At 44.5% G+C, this 27,500-nt stretch overlaps 1 protein-coding gene across 2 annotated transcripts in view; it reads right to left on the bottom strand.

Annotated features, from left to right (window-relative positions):
- LOC115207648 (chemokine-like protein TAFA-4) overlaps window positions 1-27,500 on the bottom strand; it is a 58,372-nt gene that overhangs the window by 7,356 nt on the left and 23,516 nt on the right. Inside the window, exons 2-4 of one of the 2 annotated variants that reach the window (XM_029774951.1) lie at window positions 21,156-21,286; window positions 20,932-21,047; window positions 10,845-11,000 (exon numbers count right to left, since the gene is read on the bottom strand). In XM_029774951.1, coding sequence (XP_029630811.1) covers window positions 10,845-11,000; window positions 20,932-21,046 — 271 coding nt within the window. In that variant the 5' untranslated portion in view covers window position 21,047; window positions 21,156-21,286. Of the gene's footprint in view, window positions 1-10,844; window positions 11,001-20,931; window positions 21,051-21,155; window positions 21,287-27,500 lie in introns of those variants that run through there. The other variant, XM_029774952.1, reaches the window with a different exon arrangement.

Genomic DNA, 27,500 nt, shown 5'->3' with positions numbered 1-27,500 from the left:
GAAAAGCAGCATTGAGGAGAGAGCTCAATAACACAGCACCTCACACAGAGTCCCCCATCGAAGCCAAGCTCAGCGATAACAATCTAAATCCATTCACGCTGCTCTATTAGATTATGCCTGCCTCTCCTCCCCCACCCTGCACTGCCGAGCCTGAAATGGCCTGATTTAGATCCATATTGACTTGGCTGGTAATGCTGACTTTGACACAGGATAATGTTGTATAATAATGTAGAATAATCCAGTGCAGGCACTGAGCGCCCAAGTCTCCACATGGACATCCCTACGGAGCATCCTGATAAATAGAGGTGATCTCCTCAACCTTTGCTTATTGGCCATTATGCCTTTCACCCCAGAGACTGAATTTAAGAGCCCTGAGCTGCCTGCAGCAGGAGTGAAGTCTTCAGGGGACTTCCCACCCTCTGCTTCTACCTCCAACCCAGCCGTTATTAACCACCACACAGGTAAAAACAGTATTTCCCATGTAAAGCCCAATGGGAATGCACTTCAAGAAAATAACAAAAGAAGAGGGAAAAAGCGGTGATATTCTGATATACAGTAATCCAGGAAAATGTTAACTGGTGCTCTTTAATAATCTATCATATTGATAATAGGTGGGACTTAACGACCAGTAATGGATTCAGCACATCTCTCTTTCATTGACCATCAGTAATGGACTGACTATTTTCAGAATGTCTTTCCAATGTAGAGCTGTTGGAAACTGCAGTCTTTTATATTTAATGGAGATGTCCCTCACCTGAACCTTATAACACTCCTCACCAGTACACCAGAGAAGGTGAGGGGAAGGCCATCTGGCTGGTGACAGAGTATGGACGTCAGTCTGCCGAGGATACTTTATGGTTCTGAGCCGTTAGTGATGTGCCACTCACACAGTGGAGACAGTATCTATAGTGATAGTTTGTTATATAAAACATGTTTTACTGCACTTCACCTTTAGAATCATGAACTATCTAACTATATAGGCATACAAACATTTAGGGGGGAGAGATTGAGAAAGAAAAGAAAGAGACTTGTACTGTAACAGTATATGTTAACTGAGGGTCAAAGTTTAACACAGCAGCACCTAAAGATTGGAAAGCGGATTCGGTCATCCGCCCTCTTCAAAGGGGGAGACGCTCTAGACCCAAACTGTTTCAGACCTATATCCATCCTGCCCTGCCTTTCTAAAGTCTTCGAAAGCCAAGTGAACAAACAGATCACCGACCATCTCAAATCCCACCGTACCTTCTCCGCTATGCAATCCGGTTTCCGAGCTGGTCACGGGTGCACCTCAGCCATGCTCAAGGTCCTAAACGATATCATAAACACCATCGATAAAATAAAACAGTACTGTGCAGCCGTCTTCATCGACCTGACCAAGGCTTTCGACTCTGTCAATCACCGTATTCTTATCGGCAGACTCAACAGCCTTGGTGTGTCTAATGACTGCCTCGCCTGGTTCACCAACTACTTCTCAGATAGAGTTCAGTGTGTCAAATCGGAGAGGCCTGTTGTCCGGACCTCTGGCAGTCTCCATGGGGGTGCCACAGGGTTCAATTCTCTGGCCGACTCTTTTCTCTGTATATATCAAGATGTTGCTATTGCTGCGGGTGATTCCTTGATCCACCTCTTCGCAGACGACACCATACTGTATACATCTGGCCCTTCTTTGGACACTGTGTTAACAAACCTCCAAACAAGCTTTGATGCCATACAACACTCCTTCCGTGGCCTCCAACTGCTCTTAAATGCTAGTAAAACTAAATGCATGCTCTTCAACCGATCACTGCCCACACCCGCCCGCCCGCCTAGCATCACTACTCTGGACGATTCTGACATAGAATATATGGACAACTATAAATACCTAGGTGTCTGGCTAGACTGTAAACTCTCCTTCCAGACTCATATTAAGCATCTCCAATCCAAAATTAAATCTAGAATCGGCTTCCTATTTCGCAACAAAGCCTACTTAATTTCATGCTGAAAAACATACCCTCGTAAAACTGACTATTCTGCCAATCCTTGACTTCGGCGATGTCATTTATAAAATATCCTCCAACACTCTACTCAGCAAATTGGATGCAGTTTATCACAGTGCCATCCGTTTTGTCACCAAAGCCCCATATACTACCCACCATTGAGACCTGTATGCTCTCGTTGCCTGGTCCTCGCTACATATTCGCCGCCAAACCCACTGGCTGCAGGTCATCTATAGGTCTTTGCTAGGCAAAGCTCCACCTTATCTCAGCTCACTGGTCACCATAGCAACACCCACCCATAGCACGCGCTCCAGCAGGTATATTTCACTGGTCATCCCCAAAGCCAACACCTCCTTTGGCCGCCTTTCCTTCCAGTTCTCTGCTGTCAATGACTGGAACGAATTGCAAAAATCACTGAAGTTGGAGACTCCCTCACTAACTTCAAACATCGGCTGTCAGAGCAGCTTACCGATCGCTGCAGCTGTACACAGCCCGTCTGTAAATAGCCCATCCAACCTACTACCTATCTCATCCCCATATTTGCTTTTTGTTTTTTTCTGCTCTTTTGCACACCAGTATTTCTACTTGCACATCCTCATCTGCACATCTATCACTCCAGTGTTAATTGCTAAATTGTAATTACTTCGCCACTATGGTCTATTTATTGCCTTACCTCCTTACTTAATTTGCACATACTGTATACAGATTTTCTATTGTGTTATTGACTGTACGTTTGTTTATCCCATGTGTAACTGTGTTGTTGTTTTTGTCGCACTGCTTTGCTTTATCTTGGCCAGGTCACAGTTGTAAATGACAACTTGTTCTCAACTGGCCTACCTGGTTAAATAAAGGTGAAATAAATACAAAATAAAAAAAACATTGGAGTTCTCAGTCCAGTCAGCTCCCTCATAGAGAGCTGCCCCAGAGGGACTACACCATAACATCATGGAGGATAGTGGAAAGAGCCTCTCTCTTTCTCTCTCTCTTTCTCCATTACCTGAGAGGCCACAGTGCCTGGCTGCAGACTCTAATGATATTTTAATAGCCATGTGGATTAGCTCCCTCTGACATTGTTAATGTTAGGAGGGAAAAGCGCTTTTCTGTGTACAGTATGTATGTGTATTAATTCAGGGTTTTGGCTCTTAACCAATACCTAACATACATCAAATCAAAGTTATATTATTTATCTTCATCATTATTTTCTATCAGGTTAAAAGACTAAAGATGCATGACAAATCTCTGGCTTCTCCCTAGCTTTGGGTACCAGCAGTCTACTACAAGACATATGACTGGTAAAGAGTGTCCTCTATTGGTCAGCTATAGGGAAAGCATCTCATATGTTTGATGTGTGTGAAAAGGAATACAGAGAAAAAAGCATTCATATGACAACATTCATACCATGATCACTATGCAATAGTTTATGTAAGTATTGTTGTTGAACATTGACAGTGTTACGGTAGTTTGTCATAAAATGTAAGATGCCCTTGATTTGCAAATCTCCCATCAGTCCAATGCTTTTGTTCTTCATATACAGTACAATGACAAAGTCCCCCTCCAAGGTCTCCACATCTGCATCTGAGACATAAAGCAGCTTTTTGACTGGAGGTTCAGTCTTCACTGGAGCTGACCTGACCTTGCCAGCCTAGAACAACCTCTTTCTAAGGAAAGAGACGCATGGAAGAAGCTAAACAGAGACATTAATGCTAGAGTCTGAGGTTACTTTACCAGTCGCTGCGGGTCTGTCTGTCTACACATTTCTGTTCCGTTTGATTCATCCTCTCCGCTCACGTACGTGAAACCTATCTATTTTCCACTGGAGGGGGGTTAATGCATCTGGATTGGTTGTGAGACAGAGCTGAGTGTGTGTGTGTGTGTGTGTGTGTGTGTGTGTGTGTGTGTGTGTGTGTGTGTGTGTGTGTGTGTGTGTGTGTGTTCGTGCATGCGTGCGTGTATGAGGGGTGATAAAGGTCTTAAATGAACTGGAGGGGACGACTGAGCGTCTTACTAACACCGTGATGAAGTTGTGAATAAAAATATATACTGTACGTTTGCTTGTGAAAGCGTGTAATTTTAATATTTTGTTATTATTATTTTTATTATTTTTATTATCCAATACACAGCCTAGAACTGGATGCATGTGTGTAGCAGGATAACCTGTATTATCCAAAGTGCAGGCCCAGTGCTTGGCTGTTTGTGCGTCTCCGCAGCAGTGACAATATCAGGACCATGGCCGAACTCTCGGCCAAATTGATAACTGATAACAACCGAAATTAATGAATTTGAAATGCTGTTTTTTCATTGAATAAAAGTAGAGACTCAGAGCTAGAAAATTCTATATCATACACTACAGTTGAGGAACAATGGGAAAGTCATTCTGCTTTGAAAGTAGATAAACTTGTAACCTCACTTTTGAGAAAATGTCCCTTGAATGAATTGGTACACCTACTGGAGATGTCTTCTTTGTCTACACCTATTCAGCATCGTTCACACCCTCTTAAGCTTTAGCCCCACCCATCTCTTTAAGGATTCACATGTGAGGCCATGTACTAAACAACCAAAGATTTCAAGACTAAAGGCTGGTTTATTCTACGGTTGTGTTCGTAAATTCAATCTGGAGTGCCAGAGTGTGCTCAGAGTGCTCTCTGGCCGTTCGGAGCATTCAGAGCGCACACTGGACAAGAAGTAGGATTGATCTGAGCATTCTAACCTAACAACAACAGTCAAGCACTCAAGCTAACAGGCTAATGTTAGCTGGCTTGCTAGCTACTTCCAGACACAAATGAGAGAACAGCTCACTCTGACCATTTTACTCGCCATAGCAAAGCTGGTTAGGCTGTTTTTATGTTATCCAGAGCATTGGTGACTGCAACTGTGGTGTTGGCAACAATTTATGGGGTTTTTTGCCAACGTTTACTGACACTGGCCAAATTCAATGGGTGTTGAGCGTTCATAAATTTGTCTGTTATTCTGCGCTCTGGCACACGCAGACGAGTGCTCTAAAATCAGAGTAGATAGCCAAAGCGAATTTACCAGCTATGTCTATCGACAGTTGTCGCAGTGACATCATGAACATTCTATTAAAATGGTTACTTTCATAGTGGAGTCTTTTGTTTAGACATGTAGCTAGCTAGCTAAACAATTAACCATAATCCCAACTCATAACATTACTACCATGCATGAATCTGCAGGTAGCTAACCAACCATGTCAATGTTAGCTAGCTAACATTAGGCTATAACTAGCAATGCAAATGGCTCTGAGCTACAAATAATATTACTACACAAATCATACACATAATTTTAGCTAGCTAGCAAGCCAGCTAACATTAGCTAGCTAGCTAGCAGTACGCTTTAACTTGAAATTAAAATAACTTTCTGACAAAATTTGAAACGTGTAAAATCTGAAAATGTAGCTAGCTAGACTATCTTACATGGAAGGACGCTTCTCCCGCTCTGTCATGGATTCCATGGTTGGCTTAGTTTGAAGATGTAATTCGGAGACAGGTGTTTTATACAACAGACTTCTGTGTGTCTCTTTTCGACTTTGTCTGCATATTTGCAATCAAATGCCAGAATTTTCTCCATCTCCTTAGCTATCATAGTCTAATTCCACTGTTCATTCAACTGATTTCATAACTCGGTCCTCCAGAAAGTGGAGAACAACACCTTTGCAGTTCTACTACGTGATATATATTTTTTTAAAGCAACATTAGAAAAGATTACCTACAAATACTGACCAGCTCATGTTATAGACAGAAGCGTGCTACATGGTAGACCAATCTGAACTCATCTCTCAGCATGTCTAGCCTGCCCATTTTTTCAGCCAATCATGGCTAGCGGGAAGGTTCCTGACTTTTTCTGTGGCTAAACTAATTAGGCTTGTAATTTAACAATTTATTTGTATTTACAGATTGCATACAAGTTTGTTATTAAGTCTAGTGGCGCAGCGGTCTAAGGTACTGCATCTCAGTGCTAAAGGCATCACTACAGACTACAGACCCTGGTTCGATCCCACGCTCGTGATTGGGAGTCCCATAGGGCGGTGCACAATTGGCCCAGCGTCGTCTGGGTAGGGGAGGGTTTGGCCAGGGTAGGCCATCAATGTAAAATAAAAATGTGTTCTTAACTGTCTTGCCCAGTTAAATAAAGGTTTGATAAAAAATTCTATAAAAAAATAAGGCACATGAAAGTTCATATGTTCCAGAAGGCATTACTGCCAAAGAAAACGCATTTTGATTTTAAAAAAAGTTTACGTTCAAATGGCACTCCTGTGAAGTAGTGACACCCGACATACAACTAGTTTCCTGAAATGAGTCACACTTATCCTTTCCTAAAAATGTTGGCCATTAAAAACCTATCGGCCTATAGGATAATGCTAAAACAATGTAGCCTATCAAATTAATTGACAAGGAAAGTTTTAAGGGGGATAGACAGCTATGCGATAATAGCATATGATGAAGATGACATGTACAACCATTAGACATTTTAGTGTGATTATGCTGATTGCTGACATCACATTTTAATTTGTGTTTATGATAGGCCAATCTAAATCTTTCTCCAGCGGAGATTTTTTGTCTCTGACTTGCATAGCACATGCTCAGGTCATATGGCAGCATAGGGCTATGAACAATAGATTAATATATGAATTACCCACACGTTTTATTAAGACATCGCTCTGTTTTCACTGTTCCCTTCTTGCACTATTCATGTATCTCCACTGGCATCAGTTCGACTGGCCTCTCTCTCTCCTCTCTCTCTCTCTTCCTCTCTCTCTTCCCCCTCTCCTCTCTCTCTATTCCCGTCTCCTCTCTCTATTCCTAATAGCTCTTGTACCGAATGAGTAGCCTATCGCTCAATGTGATGTAAGCAGGCATTCATTACTCAAGGCATTAGGTGGTCACAGAATTTATCATAGTTTACCAAAACCTTGTAGATAGCTTAGTTAAGAAGAAGTTTGGATTGGATAAGCCAATACGGCAAAAACAGAGGCAGACAAACACCTTATTTATTTTTTTACTAAATGCATGGATATCATGAATAAAGACGTAATTAGACAAAAAAAATGGCATCCGTTTTGCCTGTAGATTCCGTACCCTTGCCGATATCATGGACAGTAATGGTTTGAGAACATTCCCAGATTTGAAATAAACATACACATTACCAGGCAACTCTTTCTTTCTATATTTAGTTAGGTCAGCTATGCTGGCCTATGGAGTCCCTTGGGAAACCTAACTACCAAACCATCCAATGATGGGATTTATGGGCTGCTTAAATGGCTGATCTCTATAAAATACAAACAAATTTTGGAAAGCTAATATTCTGAGCTAGCCATTAAAGTATGGTCCACAGATCTACGTGAATCTGAACAACCTTTTTACTGGAACAGAATAAGGAAAAAAATGACCTTGGCATCCTGTAATCCACACCATAAATTTATACATTTTAAGTTTGTTCACAGAAGTTTTAAGAGGAAATTAACCCCAACTCCCAACTGTTTACTGTGTCCCCTATGATGTGAGAGTGTCCTGCAATCAAATGCTTCTGGGACAAACTTACAAAATGAATTTAGAAGTGTATGAATGTCAAAATTCAATGTGATACATCTGCTGTTACTTAACGATGATAGCTCCTTGAATCTCTCAATCAATCAGAGACGATTACTTCTCGCAGGCAGGCAGCACTGACGCAAAAAAAAAATATGTTGGCAATCTCCCCACTCTATCCCAATTCACCAGTGGTTACAGATACTATTGGGAGTTATAACATTAGAATTATCAACAGCGAGAATGAATGGTGCTAGTCAAAGAACAATTGGACAAATATACTTGATTTTGTAAAGAATAATCTCAGCTAAAGCACAACACATACAAACAAACAATCTATAAAATAAATTATTGGTCACATACACATATTTAGCAGATGTTATTGCAGGTGTAGCGAAAAGCCCAACACATACATACAAACAAAAACAAACAAACAAAAATATATATACAGTTGGAGTCAGAAGTTTACATACACTTAGGTTGGAGTCATTAAAACAAATTTTTCAACCACTCCACAAATTTCTTGTAAACAAACTAGAGTTTTGGCAAGTTGGTTAGGACATCTACTTTGTGCATGACACAAGTAATTTTTCCAACAATTGTTTACAAACAGATTATTTCACTTATAATTCACTGTATCACAATTCCTGCGGGTCAGAAGTTTACACTAAGATGAACAGGTTGGAAAATTTCAGAAAATTATGTTATGGCTTCAGAAGCTTCTGATAGGCTAAATTACATAATTTGAGTCAATTGGAGGTGTACCTGTGGATGTATTTCAAGGCCTACCTTCAAACTCAGTGCCTCTTTGCTTGACATTATGGGAAAATCTAAATAAATCAGCTAAGACCTCAGGAAAAAAATTGTAGACCTCCACAAGTCTGGTTCATCCTTGGGAGCAATTTCCAAACACCTGAAGGTACCACGTTCATCTTTACAAACAACAGTACGCAAGTATAAACACCATGGGACCACGCAGCCTTCATACCGCTCAGGAAGGAGACGCGTTCTGTCCCCTAGAGATGAACGTACTTTGGTGGGAAAAGTGCAAATCAATTCCAGAACAACAGCAAAGGATCTTGTGAAGATGCTGGAGAGAACAGGTACAAAAGTATCTATAGCCACAGTAAAACAAGTCCCATATAGACATAACCTGAATGTCCGCTCAGCAAGGAAGAAGCCACTGCTCCAAAAGAGCCATAAAAAAGCCAGACTACGGTTTGCAACTGCACATGGGGACAAAAACAATACTTTTTGGAGAAATGTCCTCTGGTCTGATGAAACAAAATTAGAACTGTTTGGCCATAATGACCATTGTTATATTTGGAGGAAAAAGGGGGAGGCTTGCAAGCCGAAGAACACCATCCCAACTGTGAAGCACAGGGGTGGCAGCATCATGTTGTGGTGGTGCTTTGCTGCAGGAGGGACTGGTGCATTTCACAAAATAGATGGCATCATGAGGATGGAAAATTCTGTGGATATATTGAAGCAACATCTCAAGACATCAGTCAGGAAGTTAAAGCTTGGTTGCAAATGGGTCTTCCAAATGGACAATGACCCCAAGCATACTTCCAAAGTTGTGGCAAAATGGCTTAAGGACAACAAGGTCAAGTTATTGGAGTGGCCATCACAAGCCCTGACCTCAATCTTACAGAAAATGTGTGGGCAGAACTGAAAAAGTGTGTGCTTTTCTTTTCTGGTGATAAAGTCCTGTAGTTTAGCATCTGCTTCATCTGACCACTCCCACTGATACTTCCTGTTTGAGTTTTTGCCTGTAAGCAGGAATCAGGAGGATATAGTTACAGTCAGATTTGCCAAATTGAGAGCGAGGGAGAGCTTTGTATGTGTCTCTATGTGTGCAGTAAAGGTGGTCTAGAGTTTTGTCGCCTCTATTTGCACAGGTGACATGATGGACAAAATTTGCTGAAATGGATTTCAGTTTCCCTGCATTTAAATCAATGGCCACTAGGAGCACTGCGTCTTGATGTGCATCTTCTTGTTTGCTTACGGCCCTATACAGCTCATTGATTGCGGTCTTAGTGCCAGCATCGGTTTGTGATAGTAAATAGACAGCTACGAAAAATATAGATGAAAACTCTCTTGGTAAATCATGAGGTCATTCTAAATCAGGCGTAGCCTGCGTGCAAACGTTAAGCTTGACTATGTTGTTTGAGATCAATTGTTTTGTACTGTTTTAACTAACAACGTTTTTAAATATCATGGAAAGAACAAATACTTTAATGAAAAAAGAGCTGTTGTGTTTATATCTAGTATTTAGGACGTACATATGGGTATTCGGACATGGCCACTCAGTGGCTCTGTCTCTCCCTCCAGGGCAGAAACCCTCAGAACCAACAGACGGGTATTCGGACATGGCCACTCAGTGGCTCTGTCTCTCCCTCCAGGGCAGAAACCCTCAGAGCCAACAGATGGGTATTCGGACATGGCCACTCAGTGGCTCTGTCTCTCCCTCCAGGGCAGAAACCCTCAGAGCCAACAGATGGGTATTCGGACATGGCCACTCAGTGGCTCTGTCTCTCCCTCCAGGGCAGAAACCCTCAGAGCCAACAGACGGGTATTCGGACATGGCCACTCAGTGGCTCTGTCTCTCCCTCCAGGGCAGAAACCCTCAGAGCCAACAGACGGCAATGGAAGTTCGATCAAAATGATCCCAGGGTTTTCTCTCACTAGCATCGCTAAAACAACTCCATCCCATTCATAACTTAATCTCGCTCCATTTTTCCATCAATCCATCCGTATCTCTCACATACACATACAACCCCCTTCCATACACATCAACAAACACACACACACACCTTTTCCCGCAATCTTTTTACTAAATAAATATAATATTTCTTGATAGTGCAGGGTCTTATTTGTGTTAACATAATCCGACAATGTTGAGTCTAGTGATATGACAAAGTGCAAGAGATTTCTTCTATGAACATCTGGTATATGGTGGAAAGGCTTGAATAGATGTGAAATGGAATGTTTTCCCAAATTAAATTCCTTTTAAACATCAGGCTGACAGATGTAGTACATTTCCCGCGACAGTGCAGAATAATCCTCCAGTACCTGCATTAGTCTGCTGTGGCCCTAACCTTTAATGTTACATGATATACTAAAGACAGGATGGGGGACAGACTACTATGCACAACAGAGAAATACAGACCCACTTTATCATGAAGTAGAGAGCTAAAGCACTTTTCGAGACTATTCAAGCTCGTGCCAGCTTCCTGTGTCTGGCTGTGAGGTGAATTCATCAAGACCTTCAAACACAGCTCTGGTGTGATCTTCACACACACACACACACACAATGTATGTTTACCTTCCACACAGGAGGGCCTGGTTCTGGTTGTGCCAGCGACCTGGCCTGGGAAACAGGAGCACTTGACGGTCTGAGAACGCTCCTCAATCTTGTTCTTATTACAACAGCGGTGGATGGCCACCACCTCACACGTCCCCTGCTTCACCTGGTAGGAGGCTGAGAGAGAGAGAGAGAGAGAGAGAGAGAGAGAGAGAGAGAGAGAGAGAGAGAGAGAGAGAGAGAGAGAGAGAGAAATACCATATAACATTGTTCAATGTGGTTGCTGGTGCAGTAGTATTTCAATATTTGCACTTAAAAACAGCCACTTCTATCAAAATACAATAATGGACAAAACCACACATTGAGTATTCAGAGTTTTTACAATAGAAAAAAAACGGTTGAATTATTTACAGTTGTATAAACACAAGGAATTATTCTAAAGAGGCAGACAGTTTCAATTTCAATATAAGAGTAACTGCAGTTATGCCGACACCCAAGTCCTTTCTCAGCTCAACAGCATCATTAACATTAAAAGCCTGACCTTTCATTGTGTGCAGGGTTATCTTCTAAAGAAAATTCTACTAACGTTATTTAAATGAGGATATAATCAAACCAAAAGTTTTTCTTAGTCATAGTACAGCTTTTTTTAATAACTTTGATGCAATTTTCACCAGTATGTGGCGCATTTTCACAATTCTAAGCACAAAATTGCTTGTGTTTAAAAACTCTACATTCTTAGCAAAAAAAGGTGCTATCTAGAACCTAACATGGTTCTTTGGCTGTCCCCATAGGAGAACCCTATGAAGAACCATTTATGGTTCCAGGTAGAACCCTTTTGGATTCCATGTAGGACCCTTTCCACATAGGGTTCTACATGGAACAAAAAAGTGTTCTCTTTGGAACCAAAGAGGGCTCTCCTACGGGGATGCCATAGGAGAGTGTAAGCATATTTTCAATTGACTAAGCACAAACAAATTCACAAAGTAACTTGTTCACTGCAATAAAAATAGATCTTTCAATTTGGATACATGATCAATTTACTGTAAGTATCTGCTTTCAAAATGCAATTTAGTAGTCAATTTAGACTACTTTTGATATGATTTTCTTGTCATTTGTTAACAATACAATTAACTATCACCTAATCAAACTACTAAAAACGATAACTACCGAGCCATTATGTAGTGCCTAGTTAATGTATTTAGTTTGATAACTGCTGAACACTGTACATTTACATATTTTTACTTCATAAATGTAGCAATTTTATGTTGAAGGGAAACCAAATCATATATAGATGTGGCTGTAAAAACTACATCATCATTCTACATCATTATCAGTTACAAAGTGTAAAGAGTCACTCTATGTGCTATCATTTGGAATGATATTGTAGTGTACAATGCGCTGCTGAATTACCTGGGTTGTATATAATATATTCCACTCATTATCTGAATTTCATTGATACACTGTAAGCTGATGAATGTCAAGCAGAGAGACAGGGGATATACTATCAGTTGACAAGTCACGTAGAAAAGGTGATCTTTTACAATGTTGCATGGGTCAGAAATGGTATACAACACCATGATATGTTTTCACAGTAGCCAACTGGTTTACAATACCTCTATTTCTGATGATTTGTCCTTGTATGTACTGTATAAGGATAACGAAACTGTAACATTTAAATATTTATCAACCTGCCATTGGTTACAAATGATTTTATAAAACTCTCCACATAATGAAGCCTAACAATTTTAGCCTTCTGTTTCACTCCCTGGATTTAACTCTCTCATGGCTATTTCTTATTGATGAATCTAACTTTTAGCCGTTTAGATTTCTACCCAGATGTTTTGTGTGGTTTTACAGTAGTCCGTACACAATGTTTCAACACATTTGTGTGGGAGTACGACAGAGTGTGGGTTGCAAACTGTCTGTACATGTTCAATATGAATCCATTTACAGTATGTTACAACTATGGTAAAGTGAGATTTCACACCACTTTGTTTAAAGTTCAAATCGTTTCATGCTTAACCCTGAGTTGAATGAGCAGAGTAACCTTCCTAACACACACAAACACACACATGCACACTCAATAGAAGGTTCTATTTCGACAGGCCATGGCCCCTCTCATCTTTCCTGATTTAAGGTTTGTTTGTTCTCTTCTCCAGAAAGCCCTCTCAATGATCCCTCGCTCTGAGGGCACTCCTCCGCCATCATCCCTCTGTTTTCATTTTCCTCAGTCCTCTGTCCCAATCTCCCAAGGGGCACAAGGAGCTGGCGGATTACACCTATAGATGCTCAAACACACACACACACACACACACACACACACACACACACACACACACACACACACACACACACACACACACACACACACACACACACACACACACACACACACACACACACACACACACACACACACACTCACACACACACACACACACACACACACACACACACACACAAATGCACATACACATGCACACAAACACACACACACGCCATCCCATTTCTCACATCTATCTCAAACACAAAATTCCCTTCAAAAACAATCCCCTTGTTAGTGTGGCATCCTGTACCACAGTCTGCATACCAATGCCTGGGTAAAGAAGGAATAGCTAGTGCCCCATCTGAAAAACAATCTTGTTTTTTTCTACCACAGGTAAAGTGGAGTAGAGAGAGAGAGAGAGAGAGAGAGAGAGAGAATGTGTGTGTGTGTGTGTGTGTGTGTGTGTGTGTGTGTGTGTGTGTGTGTGTGTGTGTGTGTGTGTGTGTGTGTGTGTGTGTGTGTGTGTGTGTGTGTGTGCGTGCGTGCTAGAGAAATAGGGAGAGAGAGAGATTCAGGAAGCTGGGGAGGCGGAGGGCTCTGTCACAGGCAGTAAGGAGAACAAAGAGCACGCTGCCTCCTGGTGGCATAATGAGGTCACAGGGGCAGAAGTCCTCTAAACACAGAGCAGCATCTCTCTCTCGCTGTCTGTCTGTCTGTCTCTCTCTCTCTCTGTCAGTCTGTCTGTCTGTCAGTCTGTCTGTCTGTCTGTCTGTCTCTCTCTGTCTCTCTCTCTCTCTGTCTGTCTATCTGTCTGTCTCTCTTGCTCTGGCTCTCTCTCTGGCTCACTCTCTCTCTGTCTCTCTGTCTCTCTCTCTGTCTGTCTGTCTGTCTGTCTGTCTGTCTGTCTGTCTGTCTGTCTGTCTGTCTGTCTGTCTGTCTGTCTGTCTGTCTGTCTGTCTGTCTGTCTGTCACTCTCTGTCTCTCTTTCTCTCTTTGTGTGTGTGTGTCTGTCTCGCTCTCTCTCCATGTGTCTCTCTCAATTTCTCCATTCATTTTTCTCTACAGTATTTTCCTCATCCACCAATCTATACTGTATGAGTCTGGATCCGACTTAAAAGAGAAACATGTTTTAGGAAAGGAAAGTCAACTGTGTGATCTCGCTCTCCATAGGCGACGTGAGTAAGACCTTTAAAACAGGTTAACATTCTCAAGGCCACGGCGCCAGATGTAGTCCTGTGTGGCTCAGTTGGTAGAGCATGGTGTTTGCAATGCCAGGGTTGTGGGTTCGATTCCCACGGGGGACCAGTACGAAATAATAAAATAAAAATGTATGAAATGTATGCATTCACTACTGTAAGTCGCTCTGGATAAGAGCGTCTGTTAAATGACAAAAAATGTAAAAACAGATCCCAGGATTACGCAATCTTTATTTCACTCCACTCTGCCCTCTCCCACCTGGACAAAAGGAATACCTATGTGAGAATGCTGCTTAGTGTTCAACACCATAGTCCCCTCCAATCTCATCGCTAAGCTCAGGACCCTGGGACTGAACACCTCCCTCTGCAAGTGGATGCTGGACTTCCTGACGGGCCGCCCCCAGTTGGTGAAGGTAGGCAACAACACATCCACCATGCTGACCCTCAACACGGGGGCCTCTCAGGGGTGCGTGCTTAGTCCTCTCCTGTACTCCCTGTTCACCCACGACTGCGGGGCCGCCATGACTCCAACACCATCATTAAATTTGATGATGACACAACGGTGGTTGGCCTGATCACTGACAACGATGAGACAGCCAATAGGGAGGAGGTCAGTGATCTGGCAGTGTGGGGCCAGGACAACAACCTCTCCCTCAACATCAGTAAGATAAAGGAGCTGATCGTCGACTACAGGAAATAGAGTGCCGAGCATGCCCAAATGCACATCGACAGGGCTGTAATGGAGCGGGTCGAGAGCTTTAAGTTCCTCGGTTTCCAAATCACTAAGGAATTATCATGTTCCACACGCACCAACACAGTCGTGAAGAAGGCACAACAATGCCTCTTGCCCCTCATGAAAAGTTGAAACGTTTTGGCACAGGCCCTCAGATCCTCAAAAAGTTATACAGCTGAAATATTGAGAGCCTCTTGACTGGCTGCATCACTGCTTGGTATGTCACCTGCTTGACATCCAACCGCAAAGTGCTACAGAGGGTACCCCCAAGCCATAATACTGCTAAATAGTTAGTCCGTGTAGCTATTTAGTTAAATATTTAATTATCTGCATTGACCATTTTTGCACTCTTTTGACTTATCACATACATTGCTGCTACTGTTCATCATCTATGCTGTTGCCTAGTTACTTTATGTACATGTACATATCTAAATCAATTACCTCGTACGAATGCACATCCAGTCGGTACTGGTACCCGGTGTATATAGCCAAGTTATCATTACTCACTGTGTATTTATTCCTTGTGTTATCATTTTTCCCTCTGCATTGTTGGGAAGGGCCCGTAACCACACATTTCACTGTTAGTCTACACCTGTTGTTTAAGAAGTATGTGACAAATAAAATATTATTTGATTTGATTTCAAGTACAGCGTTCCATAACGTATTCATATCTTTGTATGAATCACTGCTGTAACCATAAAGCAATGTCTTGTCTTACTGTCCCTGATCTGTAAAGATGATTCTGGGGCATTGGCTTGAGTCAGAGAAATACGAACAGTATCTGAGAGCAGTGGATCTAATGTCTCAGTGCTCTTCTTAAACCGTCTTGTTCAGGATCGCAAAGTGGTGTAATGGCAGTCTTAATGTAATAAACCTCAGCTCAGGCTGAAATAAAAATACATTTACATTCCAGTGACAACCAGACAAGTGTTTGCTTGGTGGCAAACTAAGCAGTGCTCCTTTGAACTGATGGAGCAGCCAGCCGACTGATGTATTCTGACAGACAGAATTGTGCAATTTATCAAAAAGCCTGTCTTTCCCCTGTCAATAACCGACTAGCATGTCTGCTGCGAAAGGCCAGACATTTGCTGTCTCTGTCTGAGGGAGCTCAGTCAATGTTGACAACACACAGACCCTCAGCACAACAACATGAGCTACACCTAAACTAATTAAACAATGGAGCTGATGAGGACCTGAATGAATGAAATCAGAATGATTTAGAAAATGTCTCTATGTTTTCAGTAAACAGAATAAGTCTGGATATATTTGCTCTGGTGAAATGGAGTAATGTCACAAAATGTCTCCACGACCTCACATTTTTACGTTGTCTTTCACATAAAGTAACCCTTTTAGAGTAAATACTATTATCTTCCCCATTCCCCCTGTCACCATCCACATCCTCCTCTTCCACACCTCTAACCCCTCTCTCTTTACCATCTCCCTTGTTTTCCACCTTCTACTGATTCATTTCTGCCCCTGAACAAGGCAGTTAACCCACTGTTCCTAGGCCGTCATTGAAAATAAGAATTTGTTCTTAACTGACTTGCCTAGTTAAATAAAGGTAAAATAAAATAAAATACAAATTCCCTCCTATCCCTGCACCCTTCATCTCTCCACTTTCAACCCCTCTCTTCCATCTCCTCTCCCCCACCTCCCACCACACCCCACCTTCGTATCCTGCACTCCCACCCTCCTCCTCTCCTCTCTCCTCCCCTATCCTTCAATCTCCACCCCACCTCTCTCCTTTCCCCCACCTCCCACCACACCCCACCATCATATCCTGCAATCCCACCCTCCTCCTCTCCTCTCTCCTCCCCTATCCTTCGATCTCCACCCCACCTCTCTCCTTTCCCCCACCTCACACCACACCCCACCATCATATCCTGCAATCCCACCCTCCTCCTCTCCTCTCCTCTCCTCTCCCGTCTCCTCGGCTGTGAACGCTCCTATCCGACACAGCCCATCAATCCCACCCTCCTCCTCTCCTCTCCTCTCCTCTCCCGTCTCCTCTCCTCTCCTCTCCTCTCCTCTCCTCTCCCGTCTCCTCGGCTGTGAACGCTCCTATCCGACACAGCCCATCAATCCCACCCTCCTCCTCTCCTCTCCTCTCCTCTCCCGTCTCCTCTCCTCTCCCGTCTCCTCGGCTGTGAACGTTCCTATCCGACACAGCCCATCAATCCCCCCCTCCTCCTCTCCTCTCCTCTCCTCTCCCCTCTCCTCTCCTCTCCTCTCCTCTCCTCTCCTCTCCTCTCCTCTCCCCTCTCCTCTCCTCTCCTCTCCTCTCCCGTCTCCTCGGCTGTGAACGCTCCTATCCGACACAGCCCATCAATCCCCCCCTCCTCCTCTCCTCTCCTCTCCTCTCCTCTCCTCTCCCATCTCCTCTCCTCTCCTCTCCTCTCCCGTCTCTTCGGCTGTGAACGCTCCTATCCGACACAGCCCATCAATCCCCCCCTCCTCCTCTCCTCTCCTCTCCTCTCCTCTCCCATCTCCTCTCCTCTCCTCTCCCATCTCCTCGGCTGTGAACGCTCCTATCCGACACAGCCCATCAATCCCCCCCTCCTCCTCTCCTCTCCTCTCCTCTCCTCTCCCGTCTCCTCTCCTCTCCTCTCCTCTCCTCTCCTCTCATCTCCCGTCTCTTCGGCTGTGAACGCTCCTATCCGACACAGCCCATCAATCCCACCCTCCTCCTCTCCTCTCCTCTCCTCTCCTCTCCTCTCCTCTCCTCTCCTCTCCTCTCCTCTCCTCTCCTCTCCTCTCCTCTCCTCTCCTCTCCTCTCCTCTCCCGTCTCCTCGGCTGTGAATGCTCCTATCCGACACAGCCCATCAATCCCCCCCTCCTCCTCTCCTCTCCTCTCCTCTCCTCTCCTCTCCTCTCCTCTCCTTTCCTCTCCTCTCCTCTCCTCTCCTCTCGTCTCCTCTCCTCTCCTCTCCCGTCTCCTTGGCTGTGAACGCTCCTATCCGACACAGCCCATCAATCAGACTGACATTATCTGTGTTTAACAGGCCCAAATCAGCCCCGTCCACAGATTTATGCTAATCTAACAGGTTGTTTGTACGGCTGAGTGGTCCTGTGCAGGCACCTCATTTATACGCAAATCTATCCCCAATAAAACCCACCCACTGTGACCACAAAGCAGTGTTTGTCAAGGAGGAAAACACACACTCTCTCACACACAGAGGAAGCACTTCTAATTCGAACTCCACTCACACTGTCAAGTGTAGCTTGTCTGAAGCCCTTGTATCATAACTGGAGCAGCTACTTGGACACATTTCAATGTGTTACAATAACATACATGTTGAACAAAGCCAAGGAGTTTGATACAGCATCAGCTCTTAGCTCCCTGAGCTCAGACATTATCTTTTACTATGGTAATTACCCAAGAGATATGCAATATTAGTCCCTTATAAGAGGGAGATAACCATGTTTAGGGTGATTGTGGTGCATCTTCACTCAGCGGATACGCCAGTAATAGAGCGAGGTTCTGGTCTGCTGAAGGTGAATTTGCAGTGAGGTGTATATGTCTAGTTGTGGGCTCATTGACTTTGATAAGTTGAGGCTAAAACTCAGGCTCCCAGAGAAAAGAGGAGAGAAACTCTCACCCACTCAGCAATAACATCTCTCTCTGCCCAGAGTGAGGTGCATAATGATGTCAGGGGACAGTATAGCTGCCATACATGTCCTGTTTGAAGTGAAGATGACAAAGTCAACCGTTTTCTCTCTTTTAAAAAGGTGAATGCCCAGAGAAATCATTAAGCAGCACCGGCAGGTGGGTGGATGTGTTGGCTTCTCTGTGTCCCCTAACTTCCGGTCTAGCTTGTCCTTGATCAAAAGCTACTGTGGCAGGGCTAGGGCCCAAAAACAGCTAACACAACACAAATTGGTTTTCGGCCTGAGAGACCTGCACCCTGCAGCCACCTATCTGTGATCTGTCTGTGTGCAGTATAAGAGTTTGTTTGATGGTATATAGAGGACTAAAAGTGTGTGTGCGTGTGCGTGTGCACTGCGCACAGATGTAGGATCTTAATTTGATCACACTGTTGCAGGACATTTAAAACATATAGATTATTTGAGGTTTAAAAAGGCTTCTGGCTTTTTAATTTCCACTTTTACATTTCAGATTTGATTTTCCCTTACGAAAAATGCATCAACCACTACAAAAAGGTTAGTTAACTATAATCCACATAATAATTCATATTTCCTGTTGCTGCTGGATTATTTTCCTGCTGTAGAAAACTGGCTTAAATTAAGATCCCACATCATGGTCAGCGCATTGAACAATCAGAAGGCCCACGTACCACACAAGCACACAAGCAGATACTGTTGTTGGGAGAGAGAGACCATTACTGTGAGAAAACGTGGACTCGGAGTCGACTGGCTTTCATGGCCCTGCAAACATTGACATGAAACAAGAAAAAAGCTGCTGTTATATGTTTCCTATCTATTCCCTCTGACAAGCATCAGTCAAATCTTCCCTCCATGGTTATAGATTCAGTCTCTCCGTTCCTATTAGTGTAACTGTTTCCTGGTGTGCACCATCAAAACGACAGAGTGCCATTGTTGATGACATTGAGTAAATGAGAGAGAGAAAAAACAGAGGCGCTTCCGTGAGGTAGGCTATTTCTTTTAACCTCCAGAGCCACCATGTGGCCACCAGCGATACAGCAGGACATTGAACCAGAACAAACGGCACAGCATTCAAAACTATAAATAACAGAACAGTAACACTAACTGAAAAACTGAGGAAAACTAATGTGTGGATCGTAACACCTGAGCAATTATTTTCTATTTTATAAGTCCTTCTGTATAACACACAGCATTCGAGCAAACAAGTCCTAAACTTCTCCCAATTAATAGAAAAGCTCTAATGAATCGCTGCAGTGTAGGAACTGAGTCGTCTGGCTGCTGTTGTCGGGGAAGGAAAGCAGTGTGTGAAATCAGAGGAGAGAGGAGACCCCAGCTGACCTTCACAAAAGACTGGGACTGCAATTAGCGCTGTGCACACCCCACTGCCGAAAACAGCGCCTCACCAGCGCCTGCCTCCGCTCCCTCTGTCATAAAGAAACTAATAGCATCAGTCACTGCCACTGGATGCTTGTGGCATTTCTGTGCCAGCTAAAGGTCACCTTGCATCCCAGGCAAAAACTTGAGGAAGAGAGAAAAAATGGTGAAGGATAATTAAAGAAATAGTCCTAATTAAATGAGAAACAGAGACTCTGGGGGAAGTGGAGGTGGAGGGCATGCCCTGGAGGGGTTTGACTCAGCACTACTGTCCCTTTGGCATCCTGAAATATTTATGGGGTTGTGTTCGTCACTTTTTTGGCCACGAGGGGAACCATGGTAATGAATTATGCAAATCACAATGCATTAGCTTGTGGGTGTCAATTAGTGTTGGGTGGCGAACGTGTTTTAGCCCTGGACAGGGTCTTCCTCTGAGGGGAGTGGTAATGGAAATAGGGAGGGTGGGGTCAGTTGTGGGAGGAGAAGTTATGTATATTAGTATTATTACTGAGCCAGTTTTCACACTCTCCTACTAAGACAAGCAGCGCTTACATTAGTCTATATGTCCTACAGTAGCACTAAACCGTCTATGAGTCAAGCACAGGGAAATGGTGTAGAAATAATAGCCTACTAACCAGTCTATCTACCCCGAATGGATCTCAGATCACACATTTTGTGACAGTTGGCAGATGACTGAAAATGTTATTTGCTGTGGGCTATGTTATCCAATGACGTGGTGTTTGCCTTCATGCCCCTGAAACAGGTCCTTCTAGATCCTAGTGTGCTGTCATGGGGACAAATGAAGTGTCACTGAGGAGGCATGCTTAATGACAGACTCCAGGCACACATGTGGCCTCAATGAAAAACAAATTAACCTCATGTGGGGTTTGGGTCGAGAGCAGGTCCTACTGTACCTGTCTGTCCCCGATGGTTACGGCTGCCAGTGGACACCGGGCAACCGCAGAACATCACCACGGCGAAAAGGAGGGCCACTTGCAAAGGCCACACTGAGCTCCCCCACAATTTCATCCTGAGATAGAAGGGGGGATAAAACAAATCAGTTTTTCCTCTGTTTTAAAGGAAAGAGAAGAGTGGGGACTTCAAAAAGAAGAGGACAATGAAATAGAACCAGTCTTACCTTCCTGTCCTCTCTGTCCTCCTTTCTGGTCAGTCTTGCTCTGAGTAGGATGCTCTATGTGATAAGGGTCACTGTCATGGCAAACACGTTCTCCACCTCTTCCTCGTTCTCCTCTCATACAGCACCGGCCCCTGGGAGTACAGAGGGGGCAGTCAGAGAGAGAGTCCCCTAGTGGCTCCTATGTGTGTCCCAGCACCAGCCCCCCTCCCCTGCTCCGGGCCCTGTCCCTTCCTACTGTAGCGGGCTGTATGGGGGGGCCCCGTGGTGATGGAGAGGAGATGTGAGGGCCAGGGTTCTGTCACAGATTCATTGTTTACAGTGGGCTCACCTACCCCCAGGCTCTACGTGATCCCCTCTACATCACACACAGCTTCAGAGAGAGGAGTCCAGCAGAGAGGCAGGCAGAGAACTCAAACGCTCACACACAGAGAGAAACATACCAAACATGCGCACACACACACACACACACACACACACACACACACACACACACACACACACACACACACAGAGAGAGAGAGAGTATCATACATAAGAAACACACTAAGGCACAGATAATCTCATACACAAACATTCAGTTCAAACAAGTCAAAACACACACACGCGCGCACACACATACTGTTTGTTGGGTACATTCAGATGGCACTGGAGACTGCAGGAGACTCCGACATGTCTGTATCTGTACACACACGCACACACATACACACACACCCCAGTGAACGAGTGTGTCAGTATCTGTGATACGGACCTCTTACAGAGCCAGCAGGCCCAGTGTTGGCAGTCTGTTCTTAAACCTAAGTACCCTGACAACAGATGAACTATCAACTTGTCTCTCATGTTTTACTGGATTATTTCAATTCATTAGTATGGTTTTATTCACCTGGGAATATTGTACATGTTAGGTAGCGGAGTATTCAGTTCCTGAAACAATCTCCTCTCCTGTGAGTCGTTGAGTGTGATGCTTCTGCCCCCTGGTGGTGTAATTGGAGACCTTCTCTGAGGTAGAATAAAAGCAGACAATAAAACAGTCGTCTGCTAGTGCAAGTAGTTAGAGATAAGACCAGAGACAAACCACTGATAACACAGGTCACCGAAGAGAGAGAAGATGTGGCAGAGTGGGAGACAGGGGGGAGGGACAGAAAAGTGGGAGAAAATCTGAGATAAGGAGAGAAAAATATGGATAGAGGTGGGGGGAGAGAGAGAGGGAAAGAGAAGGAGAGAGAGAGAGACAGAGAGAGGACAGATTTTAGGTAAGCAGGGATGGGAAATGAAACCAGATGAGAGGGTAGGAGTAAAGATACAGGTACAAAGAAATTCAGGAGAAAGGAGGAGGAGAGAAAGAGGAGAAGAGAGAGGGGAAGGGAGGAGGAGAGAAAGAGGAGAAGAGAGAGGGGAAGGGAGGAGGAGAGAAAGAGGAGAAGAGAGAGGGGAAGGGAGGAGGAGAGAAAGAGGAGAAGAGAGAGGGGAAGGGAGGAGGAGAGAAAGAGGAGAAGAGAGAGGGGAAGGGAGGAGGAGAGAAAGAGGAGAAGAGAGAGGGGAAGGGAAGGGAGGAGGAGAGAAAGAGGAAAAGAGAGAGGGGAAGGGAGGAGGAGAGAAAGAGGAGAAGAGAGAGGGGAAGGGAGGAGGAGAGAAAGAGGAGAAGAGAGAGGGGAAGGGAAGGGAGGAGGAGAGAAAGAGGAAAAGAGAGAGGGGAAGGGAGGAGGAGAGAAAGAGGAGAAGAGAGAGGGGAAGGGAGGAGGAGAGAATAAGAGTACACAGATAAAGGACAAGGAAAGAGTGAGGTTAAAGATGGGGGAGGGGAGGTGAGAGAGGGAATGAGAGGTGGAGAGATCAGTCGCCCGGGAATGACAGGATTATTGTACAGCTGTGGCTCTGAGTCTGACTGTGTGTTGGAATCAGGGACACTACAGAGTTTATGTAAGCATCCTACGTATAGGGAATACATGTTGTGGAAAGTATACCAAAATAATATATATTTTTGTATAAACATGGATATTTTTTATTGTTCTATGTGCGTGTCCTCAGATACGAGTGTCCTTGTATGTGTGTTTCCTTGTATATGTCTGTCCTCGTAAATGAGTGTCCTCGTATGCGCATGTCCTCGTATGCGCGTCCTCGTATGCGCGTGTCCTCGTATACGCGTGTCCTCTTATGCGTGTGTCCTTGTATGCGTGTGTCCTTGTATGCGTGTGTCCTTGTATGTGTGTGTCCTTGTATCTGTGTGTCCTTGTATGCGTGTACATGAGAATTATGTGTGTATCTCCATGTACAGGACAGTTTGTTTGTGTGTGTAAGTGTGTGCATGTGTGAGAGATGAGTGTGTGCTAGGTGTATATGTAGTTTGTGAGAGGTGATTACGCATGCTGCACCACAGCACAGTAGCACATTTCCTATTCTCTTTCTAAAGGCAGGATCACGGTGTGCATTTTTATCAGCTTACTTCTCTGACACGTTCATTAAATGAGCACAATGCTGTGTGTGTATGTGCTCTGCATTGTCCCTTTCTCCAGATGCCCCTCATTCTCCTCAGGACTACGGGGACAATGAGTACTGTCAGACACACTGACATCCCCCTGCTGTCTCTTATAACACTCAATGTTCATCCTCTCAACAAACACATAGACATACACACACACACACACAGTTTGAACTGTACAAACACAAACATGTGAGAATACACATCTAAAATGCATCCATCAGCACAAACACGGACGTACGTACGCACACACACACACACACACACACACACACACACACACACACACACACACACACACACACACACACACACACACACACACACACACACACACACACACACACACTAGATGATCTGGGGCAGATGCGGCAGACATAGCAGAGGTGTGTGTGGGTCTAAGCTGCTGCATGCGTCAGCTGTTGAGGAATGTTAGGTTTTGGCAGTGCATTAGTGAACAGCCCTAACGCAACAGAGGAACACATACACACAGGAACACACAGGAACACACACACATTCATACACACAGCAGAGTTCACCATTATCTGATGAGGGATCAGCTCACTTTATCACTCTCTCTCTCCTTCTTTCTCTGTCTTTCTCTGTCTGTTTCTCTTTCTCTCTGTTTATCACCTTCTCTCTCCCTCTTTCTCTGTCTTTGTCTGTTTCTCTTTCTCTCTGTTTATCACTCTCTCTCTCCCTCTTTCTGTCTGTTTCTGTCTGTTTCTCTTTCTCTCTGTTCACCTTCTGTCTCTCCATCTTTCTTTTCACATCTCTCTCGCTGTCTCTCTCTCTCTCCTTCTCTTGGACTGAAGGTGGGATTGTGTTGATTTGCGTTGGCTTATGTAGTAATGCGTTGGCTTATGCAGTAATCTCACAGGCGTGACACAGGGGCCTCATTGACATGTAGTGAAATCCCACCTCTGTTAGAAATATATCTGTTTGCCCTGTAGCCCTGTATCCAAAGCCCATCATCATCTGTCAGCAGTCCCTGAACACACACACGAAAACAACACAAAGCACACACACGAAAACAACACAAAGCCCATCACCTGTCAGCAGTCCCTGAACACACACACGAAAACAACACAAAGCACACACATGAAAACAACACAAGGCACACACATGCACACAGCACACATCACACCCAAGGAACACACTTGAATGACAAATACTGCACCTAGAACAAGATATTACATCACTTGAATGACAAATACTGCACTACCCCGTAATGTTTTGTACACTCAGTGTAAAACCTATCCTGGGGCTGTTTGGCTTGGCACTACTCCCTCTAGATGGAGAGAGAAGACTATTACCATCCACCGGGCACAGACCTCACTTCAACGTCTATTCCATGTTGGTTCAACATAATTTCATTGAAATGACGTGGAAACAACGTTGATTCAACCAGTGTTTTCCCAGTTGGCAAAGGATTCAACTAAACATGAACACTGTGCATGGACAACGTCTCCTCCCAGATCCATCCTGAAGAGGCTTGTATAGCAGCAGCTGGGGCAATTGGAAAGGTTGTTGTTTCTCTGAAAATGAAGCTTGAAATGTCACCTGTCCATTGCCAGACACATGGTTGTTGCTGTGGTTGTATAAGACAATACCCATCAACAACATTCACAGTAATATAAAGGTTAATAAACACATCAGTCCATAGTCTCCGTGTTCTTCAATAAATGCTCTAAGACTAAATTGTCCAGAGACACATCAGTGCTGGCTTTAGGATACTAGACACTAAACAGACAAAACCATATCTGTGTAAAACAACTGGTGTCTCCATGGCCTGGGAAATAAGGAAAATGAACAGCACAGAGAGGCCGGTATAGGCTTCTTAAAAGCGTTTCACATTTCCACAGATGTGCACAATATTACAATTATGGTGGGGCCAGCAGCGAGATTCCATGTCCTGTGCATTTATCTGGCTGAGAGCCCATTACAACACGCTGTTCTCTTCCTTTTCCTCCGGATTGCAGAAAATGTCCAGCCCATCCACCACTCTGGACAACAGGTATTTATGAACCATGACCTCCCTCTTTCTCTGTCTCACACAATCTCTCTCCTCACTCAGTCTCTCTCCTCACTCAGACTCTCTCCTCACTCAGTCTCTCTCTCCTCACTCAGTCTCTCTCCTCACTCAGTCTCTCTCCTCACTCAGTCTCTCTCCTCACTCAGTCTCTCTCTCCTCACTCAGTCTCTCTCCTCACTCAGTCTCTCTCCTCACTCAGTCTCTCTCTCCTCACTCAGTCTCTCTCCTCACTCAGTCTCTCTCTCTCCTCACTCAGTCTCTCTCTCCTCACTCAGTCTCTCTCCTCACTCAGTCTCTCTCTCTCCTCACTCAGTCTCTCTCTCCTCAATCAGTCTCTCTCTCCTCACTCAGTCTCTCTCTCCTCACTCAGTCTCTCTCCTCACTCAGTCTCTCTCTCCTCACTCAGTCTCTCTCCTCACTCAGTCTCTCTCTCTCTTCACTCAGTCTCTCTCCTCACTCAGTCTCTCTCTCCTCACTCAGTCTCTCTCCTCACTCAGTCTCTCTCTCTTCACTCAGTCTCTCTCTCCTCACTCAGTCTCTCTCTCCTCACTCAGTCTCTCTCCTCACTCAGTCTCTCTCTCCTCACTCAGTCTCTATCCTCACTCAGTCTCTCTCCTCACTCAGTCTCTCTCTTCACTCAGTCTCTCTCCTCACTCAGTCTCTCTCTCTTCACTCAGTCTCTCTCCTCACTCAGTCTCTCTCTCCTCACTCAGTCTCTCTCTCCTCACTCAGTCTCTCTCTTCACTCAGTCTCTCTCCTCACTCAGTCTCTCTCTCCTCACTCAGTCTCTCTCCTCACTCAGTCTCTCTCCTCACTCAGTCTCTCTCTCTTCACTCAGTCTCTCTCCTCACTCAGTCTCTCTCTCCTCACTCAGTCTCTCTCCTCACTCAGTCTCTCTCCTCACTCAGTCTCTCTATCCTCACTCAGTCTCTCTCTCCTCACTCAGTCTCTCTCTCCTCACTCAGTCTCTCTATCCTCACTCAGTCTCTCTATCCTCACTCAGTCTCTCTCTCCTCACTCAGTCTCTCTCCTCACTCAGTCTCTCTCCTCACTCAGTCTCTCTCTCTTCACTCAGTCTCTCTCCTCACTCAGTCTCTCTCTCCTCACTCAGTCTCTCTCCTCACTCAGTCTCTCTCCTCACTCAGTCTCTCTCTCTTCACTCAGTCTCTCTCCTCACTCAGTCTCTCTCCTCACTCAGTCTCTCTATCCTCACTCAGTCTCTCTCTCCTCACTCAGTCTCTCTCTCCTCACTCAGTCTCTCTATCCTCACTCAGTCTCTCTATCCTCACTCAGTCTCTCTCTCTTCACTCAGTCTCTCTCCTCACTCAGTCTCTCTCCTCACTCAGTCTCTCTCCTCACTCAGTCTCTCTCTCCTCACTCAGTCTCTCTCCTCACTCAGTCTCTCTCTCCTCACTCAGTCTCTCTCCTCACTCAGTCTCTCTCTCCTCACTCAGTCTCTCTCTTCACTCAGTCTCTCTCCTCACTCAGTCTCTCTCTCCTCACTCAGTCTCTCTTCTCACTCAGTCTCTCTCTCCTCACTCAGTCTCTCTCTCCTCACTCAGTCTCTCTCCTCACTCAGTCTCTCTCCTCACTCAGTCTCTCTCTTCACTCAGTCTCTCTCCTCACTCAGTCTCTCTCTCCTCACTCAGTCTCTCTCTCCTCACTCAGTCTCTCTCTCTTCACTCAGTCTCTCTCCTCACTCAGTCTCTCTCTCCTCACTCAGTCTCTCTCCTCACTCAGTCTCTCTATCCTCACTCAGTCTCTCTCTCCTCACTCAGTCTCTCTCTCCTCACTCAGTCTCTCTCCTCACTCAGTCTCTCTCTCCTCACTCAGT

The sequence above is a fragment of the Salmo trutta genome, chromosome 14, assembly GCF_901001165.1.
Source record: "Salmo trutta chromosome 14, fSalTru1.1, whole genome shotgun sequence".
In the NCBI taxonomy this organism is placed as follows: domain Eukaryota; kingdom Metazoa; phylum Chordata; class Actinopteri; order Salmoniformes; family Salmonidae; genus Salmo; species Salmo trutta.
Note: the sequence above shows the minus strand (reverse complement) of the source record. Positions and strands in the feature narration are given on the sequence as shown.